This window comes from Oncorhynchus gorbuscha, linkage group LG04 (assembly GCF_021184085.1).
Source record: "Oncorhynchus gorbuscha isolate QuinsamMale2020 ecotype Even-year linkage group LG04, OgorEven_v1.0, whole genome shotgun sequence".
NCBI classification, from domain to species: Eukaryota; Metazoa; Chordata; class Actinopteri; order Salmoniformes; family Salmonidae; genus Oncorhynchus; species Oncorhynchus gorbuscha.
This window is the reverse complement of record NC_060176.1, coordinates 24,277,855-24,289,844: the sequence shown is the minus strand read 5'-3', so window position 1 is coordinate 24,289,844 and position 11,990 is coordinate 24,277,855. Positions and strand designations below refer to the sequence as shown.

The window sequence follows — 11,990 nt, the reverse complement described above, 5'->3', positions numbered from 1 at the left end:
CAGTGCTGCAAACCTTGACGCCTGGATTTGAATACATCATTAAAATTTGCATCGAATCCCTTCTATAGCCTATTACATTTTGTCCCAAATTAGTATAACATTGCACAACATTACCGTAATAACAATATCATTTTTGTTTCATTTGCATGAGAGTAGGACAACACATAGTGTATAGGCCTATTTGAACAGCTTGACAGGTCAGCCCCAGAGACCGCTCACGGCACTTTATTTCAGTGTTCACTAAAGGGTCATGGAAGGGAGCCTGAAATTCCCCAGTGCTCTGACTGAATGAACGTTCCTGTGGAATGTGGTTCATTAGCATCCCCTCCTAAAAAGACAGCAAGGGGGCTTTGGTGAGGTTGGCCTGCAAACAACAGCCTGATCTTAGGGCATGCCCTATAAGGGTACAATGAAGTGGAGCTACTGTATAAATCAATCTTCCCCTCACCCTTCTGTGCTGTTAACTTTCTAAAATCTATCGCAAAATGAATTGAGTGCACATAGATAGAATACGTCCATATCTTTCTCTTCATGTTTCCCTCTCTCAAACGCACAGTGCACCTATGTTGACTTAAAGTACCAGTCAACAGTTTGGACACACCTACTCATTCCAGGGTTTTTTCTTTATTTGTACTATTTTCTACATTGTAGAATAATAGTGAAAACATCAAAACAATGAAATAACACATATGGAATCATGTAGTAACCACAAGTGTTAAGGAAATCTAAATATATGTTATATTTGAGATTCTTCAAAGTAGCCACCCTTTGCCTTGATGTCAGCTCTGCACACTCTTGACATTCTCTCAACCAGCATCATGAGGTAGTCACCTGGAATGCATTTCAATTAACAGGTGTGCCTTGTTCAAAGTTAATTTGTGGAATTTCTTTCCTTCTAAATGTGTTTGAGCCAATCAGTTGTGTTGTGACAAGGTAGGGTTGGTATAAGAAAGATAGCCCTATTTGGTAAAAGACCAAGTCCATATTATGGCAAGAACAGCTCAAATAAGCAAAGAGAAATGACAGTCGATCCTTACTTTAAGACATGAAGGTCAGTCAATCTGGAATACTTCAAGAACTTTGAAAGTTTCTTCAAGTGCAGTCGCAAAAACCATCAAGCGCTATGATAACACAGTCTCTCGTGAGGACCGCCACAGGAGAGGAAGATTTAGAGTTACCTCTTCTGCAGTGGATAAGTTCATTAGAGTTACCACCCTCAGAAATTGCAGACCAAATAAATTATTCACAGAGTTCAAGTAACAGACACATCTCAACATCAAATGTTCAGTGGAGACTGAGTGAATCAGGCCTTCATGGTTGAATTGCTGCAAAAAACACCACTAAAGGACATCAATAATAAGAAGAGACTTGCTTGGGCCAAGAAAAACAAACAATGGACATTAGACTGGTGTAAATCTGTGGTCTGATGAGTCCAAATTTGAGATTTTTGGTTCCAACCACTGTGTCTTTATGAGACACGGAGAAGGTGAACGGATTATCTCCGCATGTGTGGTTCCCATCGTGAAGCATGGAGGAGGAGGTGTGATGGTGTTTTGCTGGTGACACTGTCAGTGATTATTTAGAATTCAAGGCACACTTAACCAGCATGGCTACCACAGCATTCAACAGCAATACGCCATCCCATCTGGTTCGCGCTTAGTGGAAATATATATATATATATATTTTTTGGCCTATTTTTGTTTATTCCCTCCGGCTCCTTGAAGACCGGAAACTCACCATGCACTCCAGATAGGCAACATTGATATGGATGTTTGTAGTCTGTGGTAGTCTGTGCGAGTCCTTTTGAAGGTCTTCATGGCTGAACTGCCCACTTCTCTAATGGACATAGCAAGGGGAACCATCCACTTCACACACTCCTCAACGTTGGACCACGTCAGAGCTGCACAGATCAAGAGGGTCTGGTTCGGGAACAAACACTGACTAAGCAACCTAAACAACAAGCATTGCAAACCAATAGTGCTCAACTAATAGACTCATTGAATATGTTGATTGATATTAATAATTTCAAAAATGCAATACTGCATGTGGGACTATGGGAAACCTGAATACGTGATGAATATCAGTGCTGTTTTACTGCTACCCCCCTGCCTTGTCTCAGGGATGAAAATGTGTCATCAAGTGGCTTATTTGACATGACAAAACACATTTCTATTGACCCTAAAGTGTCACAGTCAGCCTCTCAATTGAAAAATGTGACCAAATTTTAAGAGTACATGCACCTTTTTCTTGATCAAAGCAGGATTATTACAACAATTTAGTCATTCCAATGTTGACACACGCTGCCATTTTAATTGCAATGTTTGAATGATATAAAACACATACGCTGGTCTAAGACTGTTACCATATGTAGTAGGAATCCCTTCAGCATTTTCAGTGACTGGTGTCTACTGTACCCCCTATCTAGGTGTGAACTCTTGTGCGGCTGGTGGCTTAGCCAATGGGCACCTGCTGCTGCCACAAGCGTCTGAGCTGCGAGAACAAAGGGGCCATTGAGCGCATAACAGCTGTTGTGCTGTTTCCTGCCTGGCTGCCTGAGGGTCCCATGCCCCAAGAGCCTGTCTGATGGGTGAAGTCCCCCCCCCTCTTTAAAGAAACAGCAAGGGCCCCTGCTGCTTTAATGCAGCGTTAATCACTGAACATTGATGCAGAACAGTCGATGTTTGTGAAGAGCACCAGAGCAGAAAAGGAACAGTCCATATTTTTTCAACAATCGTTGGAAATGGTTGAAAAATAAAACAGGGGATAACTTCAGATGGCATGGTTCATTCACATTTTTGCCATTAGTAAAATAAAACGAGTGAAGAATTGATGTAGACTGAATATCCAAATGATTTAGTAAGACAATGCTATCAATCCATTTGATAAATGCATCTGATAAATTCAGCTGGCCAAAGAAAAACAAACCCTTAGGTGACCCAATCTGGTTTGTGACAAAGTGAAGGACCAGAGAATTAGACAAGTACAAGAATTACTCCCAGCAGCATCTGTCGAGTCGTCCCCGGCAAGTCTCACAAGAGAGCAGCTTTGACAGTGAAAGCGTCATACTGACATCTAGTGGATTAGTCCTGTGCATCTTTAAGCACACACTCCTTGACTGCAAGCAGAGGGCACTGTCTGTCAGTGAACGCATGAAAGAGACAGCCATTAGAGGCCATCCATATGCTCCATTTTGTTTTCATTCAGATCACTTTCCTTTTTGTCCCCTTTGATTCCAAATTGTGGCAAGTGACAGTGAATAAGAATACAAACAAAACGACACGGAAGATGTCTACATCTACACCTTTCACACACCTCCTCTGTTTTCTGTACTTTACATTAGCCCAGTGCACCACCTCAGATGTCATCTTTGTGACCAATCCATGAAACTTTCTACAATATTCTGTGAGTTTAAAGAAAAGCAGATGTTTCTAGTGATTTATATTTTACAGAAACATGCATTTACCGCACTCTTCTCTTCAACAGTTTAAATCTTATGTTATGAACTTCAATAACCTTCAGCATAAACTTTAGTTTAGCGAGAGGCACGTATAAAAATGGTACGGCTTTAAAAGGAGCATCTAAGCAGCCACATTGAGAAGCATGAACACTAATGAAATGGTATAGTACCAGTCAAAAGTTTGGACACCTCATTCAGGGCTTTTTCTTTCTTTTTACTATTGTCTACATTGTAGAATAATAGTGAAGACATCAAAACTATGAAATAACACATAAAAAATAAAAAGTTAAAATCAATGTATATTTTAGATTCTTCAACGTAGCCACCCTTTTCCTTGATGGCAGTTTTGCACATGCTTGGCATTCTTTCAACCAGCATCACCTGGAATGCTTTCCTAAAAGTTTTGAATGAGTTCCCACATATTCTGAGCACTTGTTGGCTGCTTTTCCTTCACTCTGCGGTCCAACTCATCCCAAACCATCTCAATTGAGTTGAGGTTGGGTGATTGTGGAGGCCAGGTGATCTGATGCAGCACTCCATCACTCTCCATTTTGGTCAAACGGGACTTACACAACCTGGAGTTGTGTTGGGTCATTGTCCTGTTGAAAAACAAATGAGTCACACTAAGCGCAAACCAGGCGGGATGTCGTATTGCTGCAGAATGCTGTGGTAGACATGCTGGTTAAGAGTGCCTTGTCTTCTAAATAAATCACTGACAGTATCACCAGCAAAGCACACCCACACTATCACACCTCCTCCATGCTTCACGGTGGGAACCACACATACAGAGATCTGTTCACCTACTCTGCGTCTCACAAAGACACGGTGGTTGGAACTAAAACAAATCTCATATTTGGACTCAGAACAAAGGACCAATTTCCACCTGTCTAATGTTCACCGCTTGTGTTTCTTGGCCCAAGCAAGTCTTGGTTTCCTTCAGTGTTTTATTTGGTAGCAATTTGACCATGAAGGCCTGATTCTCGCAGTCTCCACTGAACAGTTGATGTTGATGTTGAGATGTGTCTGTTACTTGAACTTTGAAGCATTCATTTGGCCTTTCATTTCTGAGGCTGGTGACTAAGGAACTTATCCACTGCAGCAGATGTAACTCTGGGTCTTCCTCTCCTGTGGCGGTCCTCACAAGAGACTTATAGCGCTTGATTTTTTTGCGACTGTACTTGAAGAAACTTTCAAAGTTCTTTATGATTTCCAGATTGACTGACCTTCCGGTCTCAAAGTAATGGACTGTAATTTCTCTTTGCTTATTTAAACTGTTCTTGCCATGATATGGACTTGGTCCTTCACCAAATAGGGCTATTCTCTGTGTATCCCCTACCTTATCACAATAACTGATTAGCTCAAAAGAAGAGGAAAGAAATTCCACAAATTAAGGCACACCTGTTAATTGAAATGCATTCCAGGTGACTACCTCATGATGCTGGTTGAGAGCTTACAAATCTGTCAAGGCAAAGGGTTGCTATTTTGAAGAATCACAAATATATCGATTTGTTTAACACTTTGTTACATGATTATATATATATATATAGCAAAGTTTGTGCCACTGGCAACGATGTGCCGTACCAGTTTGTACACTAAGTCATTCCAGGTTTTAAATATTTTTTTTACTGTTTCCATGAAAAATTTGTCAAAACAACTATGAAATGACGCATAGAATCATGTAACAAAGTGTTAAACAAATCAATATATATGTACAATATGGCTTTTGTAGTTATGTATCAAAAAAAAAAATATATATAGTACATTTTTCATTAATCCAACAAAGATGTTTTGACAATTTCAAAATACAACCACATGCATAACGCATTTAAAACTGACAAGTTGATTTCCATTGTGGGCCTATTAAAATGGTTAAAAAAAGGCTAGGTCTACTGTAGCATAGGCCTACACATACAGCGTAACACAAATTATAGGACGGCGTCTAAAACTACAGCAGGATTTCATCAGTAGATTAGCAAGCTCAGGCTCCTAAACTGAATTAGATGGTGGTGCCAGATGGTGATGCTGTTGGCTAAAAAGCTGTTATCATTGGCCTCTCCATGATGATGAATCATTGGCTCCATCCAGAATATCCAGACAAATCTCAAATGTGGCAACACCCTAAAGTACAAAGCAGACCAACACAGCCAACCAGCCAATGATCTACTGTGCACAGCCGGCATGCATGTTGGTCCGTCTTGTCCTTAAGACCCATCCCTGGCATGGCCAGGCACGACTCCAACACCATCATTAAGTTTGCCGACGACAACAGTGTTAGGCCTGATCACCGACAAGACAGCCTATAGGGAGGTCAGAGATCTGGCCGTGTGGCGCAAGGACAACAACCTTCCGACGCGATCAAGACCGAGGATCGTCGACCACAGGAAGAGGAAAGAGCACGCCCACATTTTCGTCGATGGGGCTATAGTGGCGCAGGTTAAGAGATTCAAGTTCCTTTGTCCACATCAAACTACCATAGTACAAACACACCAAGACAGTCATGAAGTGGGCATAAAGCCTATTCCCCCCCAACCCCAGGAGCTTGAAAAGATTTGACATGGGTCCTGAGATAAATCAAAAAGTTCTACAGCTACACCATTGAGTCCCGACTGGTATGGCAACTGCTCGTCCTCCGACCGCAAGGCACTCGAGGCTAGTGCGTCCAGCCCAGTACATCACTTCAGCTCTGCCTTACCTCGATACCAGGCGGTGCCAGAGGAAGGACCTAAAAATTGTCAAAGACTCCAGCCACCCTAGTAATAAACGGTTCTCTGCTACCACACGACAAGCTGTACCGGAGCACCAAGTCTAGGTTCAAAAAGGCTTCTTAACTTCTACCCCCCAAGCCTTAAGACCCCTGAACAGCTAAGCAAATTGCTACCCAGACTAGTTACATTGCCCTCCCCCTTCACACTGCTGCTACCGTTTATCATCTATGCATAGTCACTTTAAATCTAGTACGTACATATTACCCAGACTAACTGGTGCCCCCGCACTCTGTACCGGCCTGGTAGAACCAGCCTGATCATTGAGTTCGCCAAGCTATTTCACACGCAGTAAAACAGAATAGTGAACACAGCAGTCAGGGTGCTTCAACCAGGCTACAATCCCTGGACAAGGAAAAGACCCACAACATTGTAAAACATAAAAGCTGTCTGCGACAGTGACTTTATTTAAAAAATAAGTAGCAGCATCTCATTTCAAAACAAATATCATACATTTTGGTAAAAACTCAAATGCAAGAGAGAAAGTTGCAGAGTTAATATCTTAAAATACAATCCATGTTTCTGCTTCTGAAGCAGGCTGTTCCACTTGTCCATTTTGGCAGCAGAGCTACTGGTCCCCAAACCTGGCAGTATCATCTTTCTCAAAATGGCAAGCGTGAGCTACACACACACATTCATCCACTGTTCCATCAATCCAAGTCCACCTTCTTTAGCAGCACTCAGAGCCGGTGACAGCTCTGGGTTTTTGGCAGGTGGTCCAGCTTGGCAACACTCCAATTAAAAATTGTCAATCCCTCAAAAAAAGGCAGAGACATCCAAAAATATCCATTCACCTTAGCACAATAAACACCTGCACGCATGTAGAAAAAGCATTTGAGCACATGTTGGTGTAATGCCACGGATTTCTCCCAGTCCTACAATATCTTGGTCCCCATACTAACCCAATGGAAATCAAGAGACGGTGCCCTCTGGTTTCTCGCTGCTAGGGGGCGGAGTGAGCACACCGGACGGTATTGGGGAACTCTGGCTGCGATCTACATCCACTTGTGGGTAGGAGCATGCCTTCGCCTAAAGAAACCAACAGAACTCTCAATACAGGCTGCAACTCAGCTGTGATTATTCACTCTAAACAGCCTGATACAATGTCCAACCTCAATGTCAAACATTGGCATAGAAAACCATACAAACGATGCCCTCACCATCCAGTCCAGATAGGCAGCATGGGTCTGGATGTTATGCATGTCATCTGCTGGGATTCCTTTGAAGGGCCTCAGGGCTGAGCTGCCAACTTCTCTGATGGACATGGCAAAGGGGACCATCCACCTCACACACGCCTCAACGTCTAACCACTTCAGAGCTGCACAGATCAAGACAAAAGGGGTCTGGTTAGGGCTTAAAACACCCATGGCAAGTCCACTGAACCAATACAACTCAGTGGTTGGATTGAAGATGTTGATTGAGCTGAACAGCTTCAGAATGAAACTCCCTACCTGAGACTTTCTCAACCAGCTCCAGCGAGGAGAAATGGAACAGGGCAGAGGCAGCCAGCACTCCATAGCAGAACTCCATAGATTTCACATCCAACACACACAGGTCCAGGAGCTAGAGAAAACAAAATGAGGAGATAACGTGAGCACAACACCGACTTGAGGCAACGAGCCATTCTGAGGAAATGTGAAAACATTTCCTTACAACACCATCGTGTATAAGCAAAAGCGGTGTCGTCTGTGAGGACATATTTTGCCTTGTTGAGCTTCTTAGCATCTTACAACAAAATATACCTATGAATCACATGCAGTGTTGGGAAATCAGTTGTAACCTTACCTCAGCAATCTGTACAAACGTAGTTTGTGGGTACTGTGGGATGAGAACCTCCTCGGACTCTTTCAGGTAGGCAATCTGCATGTAGATGTTTAGCCAGGACACAGATGTCAGGGGACTCAAACGCCACTTCAGCTCCTGAGCAAAAGGGGACACAGTAGGGAAGAGCCACACGAGTTCATTCCACAGAAAAGAGTCCCCCAGCTCAGATCGTAGGAGACTCAGTACACACGTTTCTTCTATCAAGTTAAACAGGAACTACCATTAGTGACAGAGCATCATGGTCATGTTTTAACAGTAAATGGCTAAACGTTGATCATGTCTCAACGAGCTTCAGACAACAATAAGGATGTGTGACCCATCCGTACTGAGAAACACTGGGACGTAAAGCATTTGAGGCATACCTTCATAATGATTAGCTCCATACATAAGATATCATCCTCAGTGCAGGCACCATCAGTAACATAGGCAAATTGATGCACCTTTGGAGGGTAGATTTCCTGAAAAGGAAAAGGGGTAGTGAACATGTTAAAAATCTCACTGATATACAAAATGGAGAAAACGACTTAACAGGTTTGTAGAAGAGGCTTCATCCTACCTCCATTTTGGCAGCTATAAACAGAGAAGAGATGCCGATGAGCTGTAGTGTTGACTTGAAAACATTTGTCTGCGTGGCCATGAACCTATCAAAGTAATCCTGAGCAAGGTAGAAGGTTTCTCTGTGTAGCTTGTACACCTCGCACACCTGAGAGAGAAAACAAGGTGTAGGAAATGTCACAGAGTAGCTAAGGAAGAGATCCCCCACATAAAAGCATTGATCATGGTTCTCTACACCATAGGTCTAACGACCCAACTTTAAAGATCAATGCTGATTCAGAAGAATTGGGTTAAAGGCAGACGACATTACGGTTTAATGTATTCAGTTGTGCCACCGACGAGGCTTCCCCTTAGAATATGTTAGAGCTTAGCCAATACGCATCTTCTGTCTAGCATCTTCTGTCTAGCCGCATCTTCTGTCTAGCCGCATCTTCTGTCTAGCCGCATCTTCTGTCTAGCCGCATCTTCTGTCTAGCCGCATCTTCTGTCTAGCCGCATCTTCTGTCTAGCCGCATCTTCTGTCTAGCCGCATCTTCTGTCTAGCCACATCTTCTGTCTAGCCACATCTTCTGTCTAGCCACATCTTCTGTCTAGCCACATCTTCTGTCTAGCCACATCTTCTGTCTAGCCGCAGTCCACATCTTCTGTCTAGCCACATCTTCTGTCTAGCCACATCTTCTGTCTAGCCACATCTTCTGTCTAGCCACATCTTCTGTCTAGCCACATCTTCTGTCTAGCCACATCTTCTGTCTAGCCACATCTTCTGTCTAGCCACATCTTCTGTCTAGCCACATCTTCTGTCTAGCCACATCTTCTGTCTAGCCACATCTTCTGTCTAGCCACATCTTCTGTCTAGCCACATCTTCTGTCTAGCCACATCTTCTGTCTAGCCACATCTTCTGTCTAGCCACAGTTGACCTAGATAAACTGGGGCCATACATCTATTGGTAAAACTAAAATACACTCACCACCTTAAGATAAACATGGATGACACTGATCAAGTAACATGAGGGTTTTGATCAAAGTAGTAGATACACTGTGGGAGACAAATTTAGGCGGTTGCTACAGAGAGAGGAACAAACCTCTATTAGCCAGTCCAGAAGAATAGCCCTCATCTTGGGTTGGAGGTGCGGGTGTTTGGCCATGATGTGGATGTCTCGAGAATACGCCTCCTCTTTCCGCAACAGGTTGTTCCATACATCGTCCCTGCTTGCCCAGCTACAAAGAGAAACACATCTATTTCAAATGTGTAATTATCAATCTAAAAAAAATGGGGACCAACGAAGAACTCCTCAACTTGATTCAGAGTGCAAACAGAGCTGTGAGGTTTAGTATACAGGTACACATAATGAGTGTCAAGGAGGGAACTGTTCTTATAACAGCAGACTGTACTCTTAGAGAGACGATAGCAGTGAGACTACATGGGCTGTTACATTCAAATAAAACAGGTGAACACATTGGTTAATGCTTGGCCTTGGACAGTGTAAGTGCAGAGCTTAAGGTAACGAGGCCGTGCAATCTCCTAGTGAATAAAAAATCATACGTTACTTATCAAACATGTCAAGTAACCACGCCTGCTCTTTAGCAAAGTCACTGCATCTGGCCCATGTTGTCCCAGGTACCAGAAGTGACTCACCATAGCACAGGAAGAGGGGAAGACCTGGTGGGGGTGACAAATATGTTTTTGAAGGTGTACCGAGCGGAAAAGCCAGTGGTATTCAAGGCAACTGGTTGATCGACTTCATTGTCAGGCGCGGGGATCCGCCTGCACGGGCTTGTGAAAACCGACTCAGGATTCCAGCATACCTGCACAGGAGAGGGATAAGAAAAGAGAAGAAAGTCCACCGACCGATAAAAACAAAACGAAGAGGATTCCGAGACCGACACCGATAGCAACCGATTAAACACAATTGTCTCATTTATTGAACAGCCCTGATTAACCTGTGTAGGTCACTGACTGGTGTGTGTTGCTAGCTAAAGCCAACAAGTGCATGGTCTGCAAGGGAACGCATGTAGTTACCGGAGTTCCACACTGTTTCTTTTTGATCATCTCTGCCACTTCATCTGGGTCTTGCAAATACTGAGGATTGAATAAGGAAAAATGTTCATTCTGATAAAGCATATTAAAAAGACATGGCCAGGTAACCATCTCGCTACAGTAGCAATAACTTACAATGGCAACATCTGCTTTTCTTTTCCTGGACCTCACTGTAGTTTCCTTGGGCATCTCATGGTCAATAGACCTGGATTCCACATTTGTCCTGAAATGACACAGTAAACATTGAATTCTAATATGCATCCTGCTGAAAAGCTAAGAAAAGTGTTCGTTATTGCTCGCTAACTACCTAAGCCGCGGCTAGTTAGTTAGCAAGCCAGCTAATGTTACCTAGCGTCAACTTTTTTTCCGCACCTACCTACATTGACTGACAAGACTAGGTCAAACTGCAAAACTGAAACTTACCCCTTTCTTAGCATTATAGCCCACGTGTATCACTCCAATATAGAGGACCTGCAAACATTAAACATTTTATTTGTTCAGATTTTTTTAGGTAATAACACCACAACCCAACCCCCCACGTAAGACCCACAAAGCCAAGTCGTCAAAAGCTCTGGGCGCGGGCAAATGGAAGTGGGACAATGTTAAAGGACGACAAACCATATGAAATACTGCAACAATTGTCACAAAAACCACGAATACATCGACAGCAGATTCCACACTATGGCATAAACCGAACAGTTTGACATACAGTCGATGGAAACTAGTTCATTTATTCTAAATGAGAGAGAGAAGCTGGACAGAAAATGGCCGAGCCATCAAGTTTGCCATTTTCCATTCACCCGCTCTAACAAGCTCTCACAACAACAAAAACTATCCATCCAATGTTGTCCATCGCCTAACCAATTCAGGATATTTACAATCGTATCACTTATTTCGAATCACGTTGAGGGAGTTCGATTGAAAAGTTGCAAGACTACTAGCTAACAAGAGATGTTTCAATTATTTGCCAGCTTAACGTTACCTACAAATACTCCCCTGCGATGAAGTCCACACTTGGCTGAAAGGATCAGACAAAATATAGCTACGGTTACTAGCTAGCTATTTCAATTATTGTTCGATTCGTGGCCTCTGTCATCAAAAGGGAGCTGTGGACTTTACTAGCTACTTGTTCTTCGCTAGTACTGTGAGTTTTGCGCCTTGGCTTATAAACTGCTTGCTGTCATAAGGGGCGGTCGGAGCGGGTGATTTAAATACTTGGTGCTGTTCAGTAATCATTCGCCGTTACATTTCAATGAACATTATTATTAGTCATTAATTGTTCAGAAGTGAAGAGTGAAATCACCTGAAATCGTATGTTGTGTGAGAAATGTACATTATAATGGTGTTCCAAATA

At 42.9% G+C, this 11,990-nt stretch overlaps 1 protein-coding gene across 4 annotated transcripts; it reads right to left on the bottom strand.

Annotated features, from left to right (window-relative positions):
• Positions 1–6,592: 6,592 nt before the first annotated feature.
• On the bottom strand, positions 6,593–11,804 carry LOC124033162 (G1/S-specific cyclin-E1-like). Of its 4 annotated transcripts, XM_046345122.1 has the most exons (13): positions 11,619–11,804; positions 11,060–11,107; positions 10,772–10,859; positions 10,619–10,678; positions 10,235–10,404; positions 9,681–9,816; positions 8,600–8,746; positions 8,406–8,501; positions 8,005–8,139; positions 7,671–7,782; positions 7,380–7,537; positions 7,122–7,248; positions 6,593–7,030 (listed from the first exon to the last, which is right to left on the bottom strand). In XM_046345122.1, the coding sequence occupies exons 2-12, from the start codon at positions 11,071–11,073 to the stop codon at positions 7,132–7,134; spliced, it is 1,233 nt and encodes a 410-aa protein (XP_046201078.1). In that variant the 5' UTR covers positions 11,074–11,107; positions 11,619–11,804; the 3' UTR covers positions 6,593–7,030; positions 7,122–7,131. The 4 variants fall into 4 exon arrangements, with proteins under 4 accessions (XP_046201078.1, XP_046201076.1, XP_046201077.1 ...); XM_046345120.1 differs by having other exon boundaries at positions 6,593–7,248; XM_046345121.1 differs by having other exon boundaries at positions 6,593–7,248; positions 11,623–11,804.
• Between the last annotated feature and the right edge of the window lie 186 nt (positions 11,805–11,990).

Excerpts from the sequence above, each read along its gene's own strand:
- LOC124033162 (XM_046345120.1), bottom strand. Across the intron at positions 8,747-9,680 it reads TTCTGGACTGGCTAATAGAG|GTGTGCGAGGTGTACAAGCT; the intron begins GTTTGTTCCTCT and ends TTTCTCTCTCAG. Across the intron at positions 8,502-8,599 it reads TTATAGCTGCCAAAATGGAG|GAAATCTACCCTCCAAAGGT; the intron begins GTAGGATGAAGC and ends TTTCCTTTTCAG.